Here is a 19,026-nt window from a genome sequence, read left to right on the forward strand (position 1 = left end):
GTACTGAGTCACATTGGCATCAATATATGAGTTTAAAAAAACATTTAATAGTTTATTAATGCAAGAATTCAGTATTATACTATTTTAAAAGAATGTATGATAGTTGTAAAGTTTTCAAAAAAGGTTAAAAAAGATCAAAGTATTCAGTCCATTTCAAATATTAACAGATTTGTGAAGAAATCCCCAGTGAGAATGTTCCTGTGAAGCATTTTAATTTTTCAGTTAAATTAAGGTAAATAAATTGAACAAAAGTTTAAGTTTTGTGTGCGTGTGTCTAAATCATTGGTGCTGAGTCTGACTTAGCTCACTTTAACTTCACCCAGACCCTGTCCCCTTTTACTAAATAGGTATTTTATAATCTGTGTCACAGGCATCACTGGCAGTGGTTGTTGTAGTTGTAGCTGCCTGTGTCGAGGTTGCTGTAGATGTGGTTGCAGTATAGTTGGGGCAGGGGCTGCTGTAATTGGAGTAGTGGTTGTTGTTGTAGTTGTAGCTGCCTGTGTCGAGGCTGTTGTAGATGTGGTTGCAGTATAGTTGGGCAGGGGCTGCTGTAATTGGAGGAGTGGTTGTTGTTGTAGTTGTCGTTGGGGTAGTGGTTATTGTAGATTGGGGTAGTAGTTGTTGTAGTGAGAGTGTTACACAAACTAGTCCCACAACAGGCTGGTCCACTGGTAATGGCACCAACACCTTGCATGAAAAGCAGTCTCTGACATTTTGAAAAACAACTAAACCAATCAGATCTCTTATCAAATTTAGCTATAGAGCAATAGTGTAAAGGTGTCGACGGCAGCACGGCTAACACAAGAATCTGTTTCCTTCGACAACAAAGACCCAGATAGGATTTCTATGTGAATACCAACTTGACTCAAGGACAACGAAACAAAAATCACAATCAGGTCATTTTCAATGTGATAACAAAATAAGTTACTTTATCTATTGTACTTGTCATTAATGCTCAGATTGTTAGCAGCTGGGTATGAAGTCTTGTTTATTTATGGTATCATTAAGAAGAATGTTGAGTGGACTCCATCATGCAGTAGTTATTGCTGTTTATCTGGAACTGTTGAGGTATTAGAGAAAAACAAACTCACCACATGGGTTATTGTCTACTTGAAGTTATTTATCAACACTAGAACAGTTTTTCAGAGACTTTTTTTTATTACATTTTTGAACTGAAGTGTATTTCAATCAGACAACTCACGTTCAAACGAGCAGTAGAACAGGTTTAGTTATTTGTGTCACGGCTCCAACCTAATCACTCCCTCATGTGATTACACAGGAATGATGGGAGTGATGAACAGATACACCCCCACCCCCCCCCCCCCAGAGCCAACAGGTGGATGCTGTGGGGGGGGGGAGCCCCCTGCAGCAGCAATGGGAGCAGTTATGGTTTTTGGGCGGCAGCTGTTAGAATGTTGCACAAACTGGTTTGAGAACTGGTTCACAGGTGATATTACCGATGGGGAAGAAACGTCGGCTGGACTGGCAGGAATCCAATGCAAACAGGTTTGGCCGGAGAAGTCGGGATCCACTCGTCAAGTGAAAGACAAATTCACAATGCAAACAATAGTTTTTATAATAATAAATTATTATTATTATTATTATTATTATTCTATTGCTAATTATTTTCACAAGTAATATTCAGATCATTCACTTTAGTATAAATAACAACATTTTAAAATACCCTTTACGGATTGAATCAATAATGAAAATCGACTACTTATATTTATCCATATGTTGATTAATATGTGTCTGACGCTCCAGTGTACCTGAGATATTTAATCAATAATAATACATGTAATTCATATAGCACTTTTATAAACAAAGTTGCAAAACTCCTAACAAAGAAGAAGCATCGACAGATTAACATATTTGGTTGAGTATGAAAGTGTGGCAGGACAAATTTGAATATGGTTTACATCAGTGTAACTGGTTGACCTGTGTCCAGTAAGCTGACTTGACTCACCTCAGATATAAAGACATGTTGTAGTTAAGCAGACATGTCAATTAACAAAGCTGCTGTTCTATTAACGTCCTCAGCTCTAATTAATGTGACCAGACACCGGTGTTTATCTTGTGTTTGGTGTGAGAATTGACCGCTGTTAAATTAGGTCGGGCTCAGATTCCAGAGTTCAATTTTGCTGTTTGCCAGACTGGTTCAAAAACAATGGACAAAGGATTGTCCTCCATCATGTGTTGTGTTTTATTACACAATACAAATTAGGTTGGCACACATAACTTTTGGCTTTAAAACGAAAGAAAACTTGCGTTTGTTTGGCAAAGTCTTGGGATGGATTCTCACGGTGTTTCATTTCACAGACAAGACTTACGGTTTATGAATAAGAGCAGGTTGTTTGAGGATCCGCCCAGAGCCAGACTGTGGAACTCTTTAAGAACATTCACAGCTGCTGGTCACAATTCAAAGAAGATCACTTGAACAGTGAATCAGAGGTTCTGGGTTCAAGTCCAGGTGAGGGCAAGACATTTGTTTTTCTTTCAGCTGCTGCTGCTATATTCAAAATAAGACCCCCCCCCCCCAGATAGTAACAGGATGTCAACTGGAAACCCTTAGGGAGGCTGGCACAGTCTCTCTCTGTCACCAACCTGGGTCACGTTATAAACATGCAGCTTTTATTAACGTCTCTGTCGAAGCAGCAGCCAGCACGACGCACATATTCAGAGTTTTGTAGTGGTTGATGTTCTTCAGCAGCATCGCCACACCTACTGACTCACTTCTCTTTTATTTATTTGTCAGGAAGGTAGGTGGTGTCTTTCCACGAAAATACTTCACATTGTTTTTGCATAATGTTTCCATCAGACTACAGCCAACCCTAAGGTGTCATTATAGAAACACAATAGGCCTGGTGAGATGTGCAGTTAACTCTGATCACTCACATTTAGAAAGAAACTGAAAACAAGTTGTGTTACTGACAGATACCAATTCCTGCTTCTTTAGTGGGTCTGCTGCTGACTATTGTTATGCCGGTGGAAACCAGCATTAAAGTCTAGTGCCACCTATATGTTGGAGTTTATACTGCTAGATTTTTATGGCATTTTCAGGAGTGCACAAATTATACCTAATCGATTGGCCAAATGAATCATTTCACTTCAGTGGACCTTGAAACCATAAAACACAACTAGTTAGTTTAGATCAAAAGGGCGATCAAAACTGTTATAATGAGAAAAAACATGTTGTTTGAACAACAGCTTTATTTACTTTTTCAGGAATTGGTTATGTAGCGGGGTGCCGTCTGTTCACACTCATTAACAGTTATTGTTAAGAGAGGGACTAGGATCAGTTTAGTTGTTTGTCATAGATTCAGTGAGTGAGTATTCTCAGCTCAGGCTCGTTTTTAAACTAGACTTTTTTATTTCATGTTTGTGCATGAAAGCACTGTTGAGTCTGAAAAGGCTGAAGTTACTTAATTGTTATGAATGTTGTGTGTCCTTAATATGCACCTTTTGGTTTTTAATTAAAATGCAGCTAATTGAGTGTAAAAGGGAATATTTCCCTCTCTGGCATCGCCACCTGCTGGTCGTTTTGGTTGATATTAAACTATTTTTTTTTGTGTTGGCATACTGTGATATTCTGTACTAACTTTTCATTAAATAAATTTGAGAAGTTGAAAATGTTCCTTGATTTGGTTGCGGCTTGTCATTAAGGGGTGATGGTGGGTCCCGAAGCCAGACCAGTTGAGAACCACTGATGTAGTGGATTAGGTGTTTCATCAAAATAAAATGTTTTGGTTGAGGAGAGTGGGAAGAATGGCTAGAGGAACAACTTGAGAAACTGCTGTATTAAACATCCCCTCTTCTTTATTAAGGCTCTTATGTTTCCAGGTTTGCCAAAAACTTCCCTATTTCTGTGCACATCCTGTTTCTGTTTCTGTCTCTAATCCGCTCTAGAATACTGATGCTGTTGTCTCGATAGAAAGACTGATGTGGTATCGCTGCCGCCTTCATGTGGTATTCTATCGACCTGTGGCTCTCCTTTTGTATGAAATGTAAATGTTTTGCGTAGCAGCTGTAGAGGATCTGTGCCCCTTTAGGGTCCAGGTCACTGTCGAGCAGCTCCTCGTAAATCTGCTCAGCGGCCGCCTGGCTGTGATTTGACTGTGCGTATATGGTGGCAAGAGATATTCTTCTTTTGAGTGAAGAATCGGGGTAAAGAGAAATCACCTCCCTGTAGAGACTAATGGCTCGGTCGACCATGCAGTGCTCCAGGGGACTGTCCCTGTCCAGAATGAGTTTCCTTTTGTAACATACTGCAGCACATCTTTTCAGGTAGCGCTCGTCTGGATGCCTCTCCAGAGCCCCCTCTGCCAAATCAATAGCCTCATCCATAGATACGTGGGTTGAGTAAAGCCTTAGTAGTGGTTTGATTCCACTGTAGCTGCTAACAGGCTTTCTCAAAACCCTCTGGGCCAACGCATGAGCTTCATCTTTTACTTTTTGTCCTTTCTTGGTGCATGCCTCAAGGTAGAGAGCAGCGAGGTACAGGTTCTCTGGATCGTGATCCTTTGCGATTTTCATTTTCTCCCAGATGTCGGCCCTCAGGTTGGAGTGTTTAAAGGTGTTTGCTAACGCTAACACGTGGCTGGTCTGCCACTCCACCACGTCCGGCTGCATCCGGATGGCTCTCTGGAAGTAATCAGCTGCCAGAAGCTTCTGTTCTCTGCTGAACTTCATCAGAGTCCAGGCTTTTTCAGCACAGATCTCCGGGTGCAGCTCGTCCTGCGATGGATCCTCAGTCATCAGGCCGTCGATCTTTGACAGACAAGCCCGACTCTCTGCTAGTTCTCCCTGGTGATGGTGCAGCCAGGCCTGGTTCCCGTAGGTCACCACCAGCCAGGGACCCTCCTCGGAGACGGTGTTTCTAATCTGCCTGAAGGCCTCCGCGGCTCTGCTGAAGAAACTCCTAGCTTCTTCAATGGAGCCCAGCTGGAAGTGGACGTACCCCTGCAGGTTGTAAATGTGTCCCAGCCACTTGTATCCTTCCTCTGTGCCGATGTCCTGCAGCTTGTCCCGGATACTGAAAAGTTTGGACCTGCCGGGGTCCAGATCCCAGGTGAAGTGGCACTGCAGCGCCCCCAGTCTGTCCTCCAGTGCCGTGTCACTCTGAGCAGCCCTGATGGAGAAGGAAAGTGAGGGGTATTAAATCACAGGGATATAATGAGCTCTCTGGCGTGTTGTGTGCAGGTTCATTTCATGTGGAGCAAAGAAAGAAGACGAGGAGAGAAGAAACAGTAAAGCTGCTTTCATACCTTCACTAAGTCTGGATATTTTCCTTGAATTTTCTGGAGGTTCTGTTTGTGAGAACACTAATGTCCAAGTCACATGGAAACTTAATGAGACCTGCAGCCAGGATGATCAGCTGCTGCCCTATTGAATCTGACTGGTTTGCTGTGCCACATTTATTTGCATGATTTATTCTTTTGTCTGTGTTTAATCCAGTTCAGTGTGCAGTGCATGCATCAGGACATTTGCCACCGGAGGAGGCACAGCTCAAGACTCCTCCCAAGCACAGGTGTCAGGTATTGCCAATCTGCAATCAGATTTTTAGATTTCTGGTTGATCAGGCGAGTGAACCTCTTTGTTTTAAGAACATTGAGTCTGGCCTGAGATTTTTCTGACAGATTTTTACCAAAGGAGGAACATTTCCTCTAAACGATGTCTGTCAACATCAGCCTCAGGATTTTATTTGTAGAATGTGAAAGTGCCTAACAGATTCTTGGAGTCAGGGCGATGTTGGAGCCCTAGGCGAGATTTCATATTGGCTCATTTATTACCATGTCCTTGTCACTTGTGCTCTCTATGGAAGTCTATGTGTGACTTAACAGGATAATTATGTTCCCCCACCCTCAGCTGCATTCAGGTTCAGCATGGAACGAATCCAAGGTGTGTCTCAGACAAATTAGCTTTCAGTTCCTGGACTATTATTAGAGCTGTTTTTAATGAAAACTAATATTCAGTTTCCTTGTAAGAAGCTTGTAAGACTTGTTCCTCGTGAGAGGCGTCTGCTGATTAAAGCGATTATTCAGAAACACACCGAGCCACAGCAGCAGGATCCCAGCCAGTGTCTCACCCACAAGTGAAGAGCTCCTGCAGTGTCCCCCATTCACTACAGTTACTGCAGAGTGAATGAACCTGCTGCCTGTGGCCCCCCCCTCAGCTTCCCGGTGCAAACAGCCCGATTGATTAACATGGGCAGAAAGGAGGGGCACAGGTTTTCTAGGCGCTTTGCGTTGCCTCTGCCTCCGTTGTGTCCCCGGGGTTAGAGGACGATGGTGTGACGTTACTGCATTTGGTTAAAGTATTTATCTTGTCATGATCGATCAGCCTCTTGTGGCGCCCTCTCGGCATTTTTCGCCCCGGGCAACCACCTATGTCGCCGATGCCAGGAGCCGCCCCATTGGAGGCAAATTCACTGGAAGTCAATTAACCATCTTGTTTCCTGTTGCCTAGAATCTGCACCAGCTGGACCACAGTTTGAGCTGAGCCCGCCTCCATTGATTATTGCACTTTAAAGAAAAATGAAAAAGAGAGAAATGGATTACACAACTATTTTGCCTGGTTTGTGGTGGTGGTATTCAAAATACCTCAAATCTGAACAAATACAGCAGGAAAACGTCTGGGAAATTCAAAGCAAGTGGCTTTTTAAATGCGTCCTTTCATCCCAGAGGAACCAGGGTTCCTTCTCGGCACAGCCTAGACCAGGGGTGTCCAGACTTTTTATCCTGAGGGCCACATACAGAAAAAAATACGAAGGTCTGGGCCACTCAGGCCGCCACGCCCCCGTGCCCTGGAGCGGACTGTTGACAGTGCGTCTCGATCGCATCGCTCAGGGCGGGGGGGGGGGGGGGGGGCGTGGCGTGGCGGCCTTCTGATGGACAGCTGGCAGGTCAGGGGTGAGTTGGGCGCCACCTAGTGTCTAAACTAAGAAGTGCAATACAGTGGGCCATAGTCCATTACATTACAATTCAATTAGCTGACACTTTTATCCAAAGCGACTTAAAATAAGTGCATTCAACCCCGCGGGGTACAGACCCAGAACAACAAGAATCAAGAAAGTGAAATTTCTTCAAAAATGAAGCAAACCTACAAAGTACTATATTTTTGTTTTATGCGGGCCAATTAAAAATGGATGGCGGGCCACAGGTAGCCCGCGGGCCGTAGTTTGGACACCCCTGGACTATACCATGTTCATTGCACTTCTGTGACAAAACACGTGGCACAGAAAACGGCGTGGCAAGCAAAAATGTTCAAAACACAAGGGGCATTAATCTCCTGCTGCTTAGATGTGGAGGATGAACTCCAGTCCATGTTCTGACATTTTCCAGAGTTCATGTGTGAAAACATCTCAAGTAAATAAGAAGGAAGGAGTGGATGAATGAAAATATAGATTATATAAATGAAGGATGGAAGGACATCTGGAGGAATGTAGACCAAAGGAGCTAAAAAACTGGAGGGGGAAAATGAACTTACAACAACTGAAGGAGAAGGAAGGGAAGAATGACAGAGGAACAAATGAGGAAACGCATATCTTACAGGTGTCACGTTTATGTTTTTGTTGCTAAAGCCAACTTCAGGTTTAACAACTGTTCACCTTCTGTAAAATAACAGAGGGAAATAAAGTAAGCAAGCAATAAAGAAAAGGGGCTCAAAGGTGGGACAGGAGGAGAAAATGGAGATTAAGTAACAGGGAGAGAAAGAGAGGGTATATGTCTCAGCAAGAGGAAAAGGGGGGGAAGACAGAAAGGACTATGGGGAAAAAGAGAGGAAAGGGAACTGAAAAGAAGGGAATAAATAAAGAATAGAGGAAGTAAGGAAAGAAGGAGCAGACAAGCTGTGCTCCAGAAACACAAGTGGCTATAATGAAGGAGGGCGTAGATCAAGAAAAACGCAAGGTGGAGCAGAAGGGAATGAAACTGAAGAGAGAGAAGTGAAGGACAGAAGGACAGAATAAATAATATAAAAATGAAGAGCAATGTTAAGAGAGAAAAAGTGTATGAGGCAGTAACTCTGGATCAATGGTATTTAACATATTAATGTTATTGATTATAGATACGACTATAAACCTGAGCACTGACTCACCTCATGGTCCAGCACGACTCAGACGTTTTCTCTGTGTTTTCTGCTCTTTGTGTTCACTGCGTCTTTGGGTGCAGCATCATAAAATCATTAATGTTCAACCTTTATGCTGCCGTGGACAGAAACAATGTGCTGGATTTTGACTTTGGTTTCCAGGACCAAACATCTGAAGGAGCGCAGATAATCGTTCAAGGTAACTTCCAGAGGACTGTGATCTCTGTCCACACAAGCATTTGGGCTCTGATTCAGTTTTAATCCTCGTCCACACGAACACACTTGGACACAGGTCACGTGACCACTCACAAACACTGTACATGCAGGTGCCGGTGTAACCAGGAAGTGTGGGAACAACATCAGGAGTCCTCCACATGAAACAGCAATATTATTGTAAAATACAGAATATACGCAATCCACAGCTGTTAGCAAACAAAACTAACTACACACAATTACGAAAACCTGACAATCATATACAAAACAAGGTTTTATGTATAGGTTAGGATTTGGTGCTTAAAATTATTCATTCGTTTTTTTTTTGTTGCCATGTATTTTGTGAGGCAGTTTGTAACCTTGTTTAAATTAGTGCCTCACAAAATAAAGTTATTAGTGTTATTACTATAAGGTGCATGTAAATAAAGACACAGCAATCCCAAATATATACAACAGGACACAGTCTCATTTCTTGTTTGATAGTTTGGCTTCATTTCTCGATGGTGGGAGGAGCCTCATCTGCCAACTCTATTTCCACTATATAAGTTCTACACTGATGTTTTGTTTATTCAAATAAGAATATAAGATGAAAAATTATTTATAAGTTCCACACTCGGCAAATTTGCCTATGAACTATTGTGTTGGACAAACAGAGGAATATTTCCAGTAAAAGGAGTTGAAGTTCATAATGGGTGCGTGCACTTCTACTGGGAGCTGAGGTGGTTGTACAGTCTGAATAAATAACAATATAAAGTTAATAAATGAATGCATTAAAATAATAAGTAACAGTGTATTGAAATAAAATACAATAAATAAGCAGAAAATGTGAAAATAAAACTCAAATTCAACCAACATAATGAATTGGATTGTTGTAGTGTAACATGTGTACTGTAGGAGGCAGTGATGAGCTACAACAAACCACCGGAGGAGGAGGAGAAGAAGGAGGAGGAGGAGCTTAGTGACGTGTTATTGTCTGCGACCGAGCCGCCGTGAGTCGTCGCACAGAGCTGTAGCATGTAGCATGTAGTAGCTAGCTGCGGGTTCACTTCAGCGGGTTGTTCTTTGAGCTTTGAGGTTTAACGTCCATGTCCGGATCCCTGACAACACGTGACAACAGGAAACGGAAGCTACAGTCGCCCCGAGTCCCAGACGCAGGCAGGTGGCCCTCGCTAGCTAAACCCGGTCGCTAGCTTCCGCTGCTGCCGCTGCTGTTGACGGGCTGTTAGTGGGTCTTCAGCCGGCGATGTGACGCTCCCCCCGGTGTCTGCGGAGCGGTGCATGTCCCGGCCTCCTCCCGCAGGTGGAGGAGGGCAGGCGGAGGGAGGATGGAGACCTGGACGCCCAACCCGCGAGCCAAGCCCTTCGTCCCGCGGCAACAGAGGAGCCTGTACCTCACCTGGAAGTACAAGCTGACCAACAAGAGGACGATCCGCCGCTGCTGCCAGGTCAGTGGGCGACACGCCGGTTCGAGTCCCGCCTGCACATGATGGAGTCACGTTTACAAACAGCAGCCTGCGTGTTTCTGTCCTCAGGCCGCCGCGGTGCTGTTCCTGCTCATCACCGTCATCGTCAACATCAAACTGATCCTGGACACGAGACGAGTCGCTGATGAAGATGCAGCTGCGCGAGAATATGGTGAGAGACGTGTTCAGGACTGATCAGGGAACTGAAGGATAGAAACCTGTCTGTCGTCTGTGTTGAATGAACTGTTGCCCCCCCTTCATTATCTACAGCCACCCCTTCATGAAACTCACTTTGTTCTGCACCGTCTGTGGTTGAAGTCTGGAAACATTGAAGCTTATTAATTGGATAGAAAAAGCTGTTGAGCTTTGTGTTTCTCTGTTTTGCTAGATATTAACTTATCCTTTTCAAACAGTCAACAAACAGAACCAATAGGTCAGCCACTAATGAATATCTGTATATCAAACACTGCACTACTCCTCTCACCAAGTGCAACCCAACCGAATGAGGCTTCTTTATCTTTGCTAATTGTTCGTTATCATCACACGCGTGTTGTGTAGCTAATCAACACACCTGAAAACGTCCTGCCTGCCGAGAACCTAATTGTGGACTTGTGCCCCTGTAGAGGACGCTGTACCCAACATGGAGACGCCACGCCGTCCGGCCAGCGGACGCAAGGTCCTGGACATCGAGGTGTACTCCAGCCGCTCCAAGGTCTACATGGCAGTGGATGGAACCACGGTGAGTTTGATTGATTGTCTCTAAATCAATAAACCAGGTTGTTTGACGCTGCGTCTGTGATGTGCAGGTGAATCATGTGTGTTTGTCTCCTGCAGGTTCTGGAGGACGACATGCGGGAACAAGGCAGAGGAATCCACGTGATAGTTCTCAACCAGGCAACTGTACGCATCTTCTTCTTTAAGTTTTCTTCACATTTAATGTCAACAAATAACTTTTTCAGGGATCAAAGGCTAAAAAACTTTTGGAGCATCTTCTCTGTGGAGGAAAATAAAACAATGTGTAACCAAACTTTCTAATGCAAATGGTTTCTAATCTGAAAGCTGCGATGACTCAGTCCCTGTCCTATACCGTGTGTCCCTCAGGGACACGTCATGGCCAAGAGGATATTTGACACCTACTCGCCTCACGAGGATGAAGCCATGATCCTCTTCCTCAACATGGTGACCAGAGGCCGAGTTCTCATCTTCACTATAAAGGTCAGCTGCTGCTGCTGTCCCACTGAAGAACCAGTCCGGTGACAAACAGAACGTTCATGAGTTTGTTTTTTCATCTGCAGGACGAGGGCACGTTCCACCTGAAGGACGCTGCTAAGAACCTGCTGAAGAGTCTCGGCAGTCAGGCGGCGCTCATCCTCAGCTGGAGGGACATGTGGACGCTGGTGGTGAAGAAAGGAGGTAGATCGGTTCATCTTCACTTTCAAACAGTCACGAGTAATTCTCAGGTTAATCGTATTAGAAATGCTGAGCCTGGTTTTATTGTCCCGATTAATATGACAGAAACTCATGAATCCAGATTTTCATCTTCTCACAATCTGTTTATCCACCGTCCAGGTCAAGTTTACGGAGAGAAGCACTCCAAGTCCCCGGCTCTGTCCACCTGGGGAGACCCGGTGCTGCTGAAGACCGAGGTGCAGCTCACAGCCTCTGAAGGTGAGAAGCAGTCTCAATGTTCGGACCTGTTTCAGAACCTTTCTGGAGGTTCTTTATGGAGCAGTTAGCCGCTCAGCATAAGTGGCCACAGTGTTTCACCCCGATAAGGGAACGAGCTTCGTAGGACTGAAAACACTGAAGTAAACTCAGTAACCACAAATTCTGCTCTCAGGCCCCTGGACAATCTTCTTCTGCATATGTGAAAAACGCTCTATTGACCCTTTGAGGGCTACAACTGGAGCAGAATGTTGGATGTTCAGATCAGAGTTGTAAAGCACTTGTTGTGAACTACGATGTGTTCCTCCGCCCTGCAGAGGCAGAGTGTCATTGGGCCGACACTGAGCTGAACAAGAGGAGGAAGCTGTTCTGCAGCAAAGTGGAAGGATACGGCAGCATCTGCAGCTGCAAGGACCCGGCCCCCATCGAGTTCAACCCCGACCCTGTAAGACCCCCAATGAGACTTTTCACTGTTTGGTTCATTAAACTTTATTCACAGTGAGTGAGATCAGCCAGGAAATCCTAGTTTTGTTTGGACTCACTCTGTTTTCGTTCTCCCTCCAGTTCCCCAACAGCAACGTCTTGAGTGTCCCTGTGGCCGTGATCGCAGGGAACAGACCCAACTATCTCTACCGGTGAGAGCGCAACACTCACCGGACACAGGATCTAAAACAGGGCTGTCCAAACTACGGCCCGTAGTAATAATACATTTTAAAAAATTGTACTTTCTTGATACTTGTTGTTCTGGGTTTGTACCCTAGAATGCACTTATTGGATAAAAGCGTCAGCTAAATGAAATATAATGTAATGTGATGGACTATGGCCCACTGAATTGCACCTGTCCCTCAGAACACCGCCACGTCCCCCCGCTGTCAACAGTTTGCCCGGGGCAGGGGGGCGTGGCGGCGTGAGTGCCCCAGACCTTCGTATTTTTTTCTATATGTGGCCCTCGGGATAAAAAGTTTGGACACCCCTGATCTAAAAGCTTTTCATGCTTTATTTGTTCTTTCCTGTGACAGGAAACAAATTCGTGGCAACATTTGATAAAGTAACTTTCAGAGAGTCAAATCAAGGGTTTTGTGTTGTTTGTGGAGTTATTGATTCTAAATTAACAGTAACAAGGGGAAAAGGTTGTAAGAAATTAAGAATAGTAGAAACAGAATCTCAAATTACTAAGATAAAGTACAAATACATGAGGCTTTTTTATAAATCATTATGAATATAAAATGTGTAATTGAAAACACACTTTTAACAACACAACATAATAACATACGTTTTAAAAGAGACGTGTAGAATAAATCAATTCTTCACTATTGATATCAATGTAAGTCTTTGATTTTTACTCATCCATTTAAAAAAAACATTTGTTCTTATTGGTTATTTATAGATAATCTTCATCAGAGCTTTACTCTCAAACAAAGCAGTGAAACGGGATCAACCAGCAGTTAATGTTCCTGTTAGTGAATTAGTTGCTGCATTTTAAATGGGTGGTTGAGAAAATGACCTTGTTGAGCTGAGAGCAGCGATAAGAGGCTGTGGTCAAAGCAGAAGAAAGATGGTGGCCCCTCCCCTCTTGTGGAATTAGAACAGATCATAACGTCAGTGATACAGAAATATCCGAGTGTCGTTCCTCTGTTGGGCTTTGAACCAGTTTACATTCAGCCGCTGTGTGTTTTTCAGAATGCTGAGGTCACTTCTCTCAGCTCACGGTGTCAACCCACAGATGATCACCGTCTTCATCGATGGATATTATGAGGTAATAGTTTTGTTTCCTGTTTGAAAGTGAAGTTAGATTTTCATTACGTGCGGTTCAGTTGCAAGTTTCTTTCAACATTTGAAAGTTAATGAAGGTTGTGTTGTTTGTGTGTCTCAGGAGCCGATGGATGTTGTCGAGCTGTTTGGACTGAAAGGAGTTCAACACACACCCATCAGCATCAAGAACGCCAGAGTCTCACAGGTGAAGGGACAACTCCAGAAGTCATGTTTTCCACTTTATCACCTGTCAAAGGGTCATAACTGATGAGATCGAGTCAGGAAGAGAACGTGAGAGACTGTTATTGTTTTCAAAAGTTTCCATCTCTGTCAGTCCAGAAGTCCCCAAGAACTAAAACATGTCCATCAGTGTTTGGACAAGTCTCTGAGGGGCTTGAGAACGAGGGGGCGAGAAAGGGATTCTAGTTCTAAGACTAAAGTGTGGATGCAGCCTGAGATCTGAAGCATCTTGTTTCCAGTGTAAAGAATCAACAGTTTGTCTGTTCTCTCTGTCGCAGCACTACAAGGCCAGTCTGACTGCAACCTTCAACCTGCACCCGGTGAGTCGCTCCCTCTCTGTAACAACAGCTTTTTAACTTTATCGTTGTATCATCTATTAATTACTTACAAAGATCATTTATCAGTTTTGTTGTGAGCTTCAGTAAATATTAAATTAGCACTGACGCAGCATGTGTATGTTGTTCATTTTCATCAGGAGGCTAATTACGCCATTGTCCTGGAAGAAGACCTGGACGTCTCCATCGACTTCTTCAGGTTTATTTCTCCACTTTTAACAACTGTAGCTGATGAATTCACAGAAAAGGAATCAAGTGATTGTCTACAGAAGCTTCTCAGATGTGAAGACTTTGGACTCAGTTTGATGTTTTACCCTCCTGCTGCAGGAGTCGCCCCTAGATGGCAGTAGATCCACAGTGGTAGAGGTTTCAGAGTTCTTCTGTTGTGTTATTGTGTGTTTGCTGCTGTTGAAGCTGCAGCTCTGAGCCGTCGGCTCTAATAAACAAACAACAGACAGGTTTTTATTTCGTGGTCACTGCTCTTCACCGAAGCTTTTCCACCAGGTGAGACGACAGCTCCTCTGGTTCAGAAAGCCGTGGATCATGGGTAATATCCACTGTTCAGTTCAGTGAGGGGGTCTATACCATCAGACCCATGTGCAGCTGAAGAGGGCGCTTTTGCTCAATAGTGTTGCTTTATCTTCACTCATCCAAAAACTGATCCTATCATTTTAAAATGTTATTTTAAGTATTCATCAGTCGTGGAGTTTATGATCACTGTCCAATTACTATAAATTGATGCAGCAGTTGTTGTCTGTTCTCACATCCCTGTTGTTTGTCTTTCAGTTTTCTGAGTCAGACCGTCCACCTGCTGGATGAGGACGACAGTCTGTACTGCATCTCCGCCTGGAACGACCAGGTGAGTGCAGACGGCTTCACCGGCTTCACCCGTCCTGCTCCTCTTCTTCACGTTCACACACAATCCCTGTGTTGGTTGTTATTACGCGATTATTTACAGGAATTTAGTTTCATCCACCTGTGACTGAATAGATAAGAACCTCAGTCATGGTTTCAAAAGCAGTATCAGGCGGAGAAATGATTGTGTTACAGTTGAGATGAGGGTTTGAGGCTGTTTGTCTGTTAGGAGTTGTGTAACTGACGTCTGACTGTCTGAACACAAGCGTCTTTAACAATAGAGCAAGTGATGAGGTGACTTACCGGTTTTCTTTTTCACCAGAGGGTGAAACCTAACGTTGTCCACCGAGGGGGACAGCACAGGATGCTTTTCTTCTTCTGTTTTTTAATATAGAGCAGTTTTTTTTCTGAAGACACGCATCACTGAGAGCTTCTGTTGTTGTTGTTGTTGTTGTTGTTGTCTTCAGGGCTACGAACACACAGCGGAGGACCCGGCTCTGCTCTACAGAGTGGAGAGTATGCCCGGCCTCGGCTGGGTGCTGAAGAAAAGCCTCTACAAGGATGAACTGGAGCCAAAATGGCCGACACCTGAGAAGGTGCTGAATTGATCTTTAAGTAAAGTGCTTCTCCATGTTTTTCATTAACTGTGTGTGAGAGTTTGTGTTGAAGTTGATATGAACTGTGTGTGTTTGTGTCTGGCAGCTGTGGGACTGGGATATGTGGATGCGGATGCCGGAGCAGAGGAAAGGCCGAGAGTGCATCATCCCCGACGTGTCGCGCTCCTACCACTTCGGCATCATCGGCCTCAACATGAACGGATACTTCCACGTAAGCACCAAAAGAAAAACGTCAGGGAAAGTCTAGTTCCAGAAACTTAAAACTTGTATTTAAAATAATAAATTAAGCTGAGCTCAGACTACTGGAAATTTCAGACCGATTTTATTCAGATCTGGCAACGGAGAATCTGAGGAGAAATCTGTTCTGGAACCTCGGCTGTAGAACTTTCAGATATGAACCACAACAACAACGAGCCCAGTGGAAGTTATAATAAAGTTATAATAACAACATATGAAAGTCAACATCCAGGTTCACTGATCTTAATCCTGATTTCAGTCGTGTTATAGGCTGAGTTTTGATTTACTTTTCTCAGCTGACATCTTCTTATCTTGTTGTAAAATCAGGGGATTATATTAATTTCTGATTTGTTCCTCATCAGTTGCCTGATTGTGTTGTTCTCTCTCCGTCTTCTCTGTCGTGCAGGAGGTTTATTTTAAGAAACACAAGTTCAACACTGTTCCCAACGTGCAGCTGAAGAACGTTGACGGGTGTGTACGTGCAGGATGTGGACTCATCCTGGGTTTTCACACCACGAGCTCTCAAATATTATCTGAAAAACTATTTAAAGAGTAAAAGTCCTGATGTATTTTTCTTTCACTTTTTCTTCACAGCTTAAAGAAAGATGCGTATGAAGTGGAAATCCTGAGTCTGTTGAAGTGAGAGAGACTTAATGTTCTGAGGCTGTCGATGTTTACGATTTATTAAAAACTACAGTAATGGAGGATGTTTGTAATTGTTTGTGTGATTTCAGGGAAGCGGAGGTGCTGGACCACAGTAAGAACCCGTGTGAGGACTCGTTCCTCCCGGACTCTGAGGGGAAAGTCTACGTCATGTTCATTAAGATGGAGACGGAGACGGACACGTCCACCTGGACCGAACTTGCCAAGGTACAAACCGGTGGTCGGGATGTTTCACAGTTTGAATGAGGAGCCGTGTGGTTGTAGAGTGTGAATTCTAGATTTATTCAGACGCGTCTCGTGCTGATGAGATTAATCCTCGTGAGGAAGAGGATGATACAGAACCTTCTGTCCTCTGTTCAGTGCCTCCATGTTTGGGACCTGGATGTACGAGGGAACCACCGAGGCCTGTGGCGGCTCTTCAGGAAGAGGAATCATGTCCTGGTGGTGGCCACGCCCATCTCTCCGTACTCGTGAGTACCGCTTTAATTAAACTTTGTGTTAACTCCAAATGAGGAGACGATTCCCCAACACATCCGTGACTGCACCGACATTACCAGGTTCTGAGAAGTATTTAGAATGACTTATAATGTGAATGATATGTTTACAGAAAGTTACATTTTAAAATGAATCTTCTAAAGAGGATCAGTTTGAGTGTGAGCAGCTAGCGTCAGAGAAACCAAACTCTGTGGACGATGAAGCTTCAGGTGATTAATTAGCTCATTGGGTTAATTTGCTGTTGACGATAACTGGGCGCGTGTCTCTGTGTCTGTTGACGTTAGCTTAGCATCTTCACTAGCATCCGTCACAACAACAAATGGCTCGAGGCCCAAACCAAAATCACTCGAGCCCCTCCCCTCAGCACCAAATACAAGTGTGTCCCGATCTCACGATCTTCCTGTCCACTGTCTGTCTCTGTCCGTCTTTCAGTGTGAAGAAACCAGCCAGTGTCACCCCCATTCACTTAGAGCCTCCGCCCAAAGAAGAGGGAGCACCGGTGGAGCAGAAGTAGACACAGACACACACTCACTCCAGCCTGGGCCTTAACACTTCTTCTTCTTCTCTCGACTGAACAACCTGCGACCCACAACTACAGAAACTAACTTTCTGTCAGTGTTGACCTTCTGCACAAGAGGACACTGGGAAATGGAGTCCTATATTTTCAACTTTTTTCTTTCTTAACACTTCAAACTACACAACCTGTGCAATGGCTCCAGGAGGAGCATCAACACTGAACCTTCATGAAACGTGACCTTACAACCAAAATGTGTTTCTCTGTTTTCATGTAAACAAGGTTGTGTGGCGCAGGTTTGATTTTAGTTCAAGAATTTGTAACTTTATAAAACGAACGGTACAAATGAGACAAACCCACTCACGAGTTTCTCAGTTTGTGTTTGTCCATCTTGTGAATATGTTTTAACTTATCTCTATTTATTTCACGTCAGTGGTTTATTTTCCTTTTTTAAAAAGAAATCCACTTTTATCGAGATCAGTGAGTTTTTTAAGAGCCTAACGTTTACAGATGATGAAATAATAATATTGTACATACCTGCCTATATATATATTTTTGGATGAAATATTCAAAGGGTCAACATATTTTTCAGCATTAGATTTTGTGTTTGAGTGAAAGTGTGTTTGTGTGACTGTTGAAGTCAGTTTGCCTCGGATCCGACTTTGTGAGGAAACATTAACACAGCAGAAAGTGAAATGCTCTGATTAATGATGTTATAACAAAACTTAATCTGTTTTAATCACCCGTCAGCAGAATGCCTCGTGAGGAGTTTCCAGTTTAAAGTCAACCTGCTTCACGATGACATTATAGTGTTGAAGCTATTTTATTCATTATGTGTTACTGCAGCTTCATGTCACTACGATGTAGCTGCACAGACGAATGACTGCCTGTGAATCTTTATTATTTTTGAATGCAGCTCGATCAGTATTAGTTTGAAACGCTGTTTGATTTAGAATCGTTAACCACTCATTCAGTGTCGGGACTTATTTCATCAATATTCTTGTTCTGGAGGTGAAGAGATGGAATCGCTGTGTTTTCCTGTTCACTGTCGTGGTTCACGTGCTTTTCTCTGAGTCGAGAGGAAACAAGTCACTGTCTCCTGGTGTCACAGCTCATTTGATACATCATTTAAAACACTGGAAGGAACACGTGTGTGACGATCCGTGGACAAACTGTATGTTTAAGACTTTGACGTGTGTGAGTTTCCTTAACTTTTATCATGGAGATGAATAAAGTTGTTTCTATTTAAACTTTGGTTTCATGCTTCTTCTTCTTTTCAGAGGCTGCATCGCAGGTTTCTAATGCAATTCAAATCAGAAGGTTTTATTATTGTATATTATTCGTGGAATAAACTTGGAGCCATTGTTATTCTTGGCTCGGGGGTGTTCCACTGTACTGGGGCCATGTGCGGCTGCAGATTTCCCCGGGGAGCAACGGGGAGAGGAAGCGCCGGCAGCCAGGGAAATGTATGCAAATCCTCCGAGCACGGTGGATTCCTGCAGCCGCCGCGGTTGACCAAGGACAAATGTGGCTTCCTGAGCTCTGAGACTAAACTTCTAAACGACCATCATTTACAGTTCAGAGACGTCCTCTCCTGTCTCTCGCCTGTCTCTCACACACACACGTCATGGGACGACCGTGGTCTTCACCGACCGGAGCCTCATAGATACCGCCTAATGTAGATAACTTAGCTTCAGCAGCTAGTTGGTATGTTATTGGTCTGTAGTTGTTGGAATAAACGTGAATGGTTTTGTGTCGACACTGTGACTGACAGGCGACAGGTCCAGTCTGTTTCCTCTCCAGTTGTCATGAAGTGTGATCGTCTCAGCCCAGTTAACAAGTTTGTTCATTCTGACTGGAAACGGCTCAGGGAGCATGAATTCTATATTCAT

The 19,026-nt window shown here is 43.8% G+C and overlaps 2 protein-coding genes across 2 annotated transcripts; one reads left to right on the forward strand and one right to left on the reverse strand.

Moving 5' to 3' along the window:
- Positions 1–3,828: 3,828 nt before the first annotated feature.
- Positions 3,829–8,099, reverse strand: LOC128448748 (interferon-induced protein with tetratricopeptide repeats 1B-like). The gene is made up of 2 exons (XM_053431520.1): positions 8,095–8,099; positions 3,829–5,128 (listed from the first exon to the last, which is right to left on the reverse strand). The coding sequence occupies exons 1-2, from the start codon at positions 8,097–8,099 to the stop codon at positions 3,829–3,831; spliced, it is 1,305 nt and encodes a 434-aa protein (XP_053287495.1).
- A 1,497-nt stretch (positions 8,100–9,596) lies between these two features.
- pomgnt1 (protein O-linked mannose N-acetylglucosaminyltransferase 1 (beta 1,2-)) lies at positions 9,597–18,384 on the forward strand. Its single transcript, XM_053431175.1, has 21 exons — positions 9,597–9,743; positions 9,831–9,933; positions 10,385–10,500; positions 10,596–10,661; positions 10,863–10,976; positions 11,057–11,174; positions 11,331–11,429; positions 11,744–11,871; positions 11,991–12,061; positions 13,107–13,182; positions 13,300–13,383; positions 13,697–13,738; positions 13,894–13,952; positions 14,540–14,612; positions 15,076–15,204; positions 15,311–15,436; positions 15,869–15,933; positions 16,057–16,101; positions 16,197–16,332; positions 16,486–16,595; positions 17,053–18,384. Exons 1-21 carry the CDS (start codon positions 9,624–9,626, stop codon positions 17,132–17,134), a joined length of 1,962 nt encoding a protein of 653 aa, XP_053287150.1. The 5' UTR covers positions 9,597–9,623; the 3' UTR covers positions 17,135–18,384.
- Positions 18,385–19,026: the final 642 nt, after the last annotated feature.

The sequence above is a fragment of the Pleuronectes platessa genome, chromosome 9 (assembly GCF_947347685.1).
Source record: "Pleuronectes platessa chromosome 9, fPlePla1.1, whole genome shotgun sequence".
In the NCBI taxonomy this organism is placed as follows: domain Eukaryota; kingdom Metazoa; phylum Chordata; class Actinopteri; order Pleuronectiformes; family Pleuronectidae; genus Pleuronectes; species Pleuronectes platessa.

Coding starts and splice junctions, on each gene's coding strand:
- pomgnt1 (XM_053431175.1), top strand. CDS start 9,624: ATGGAGACCTGGACGCCCAACCCGCGAGCCAAGCCCTTCGTCCCGCGG. Junction 9,934..10,384: donor TGCAGCTGCGCGAGAATATG/GTGAGAGACGTG, acceptor GTGCCCCTGTAG/AGGACGCTGTACCCAACATG. Junction 13,183..13,299: donor TCATCGATGGATATTATGAG/GTAATAGTTTTG, acceptor TGTGTGTCTCAG/GAGCCGATGGATGTTGTCGA.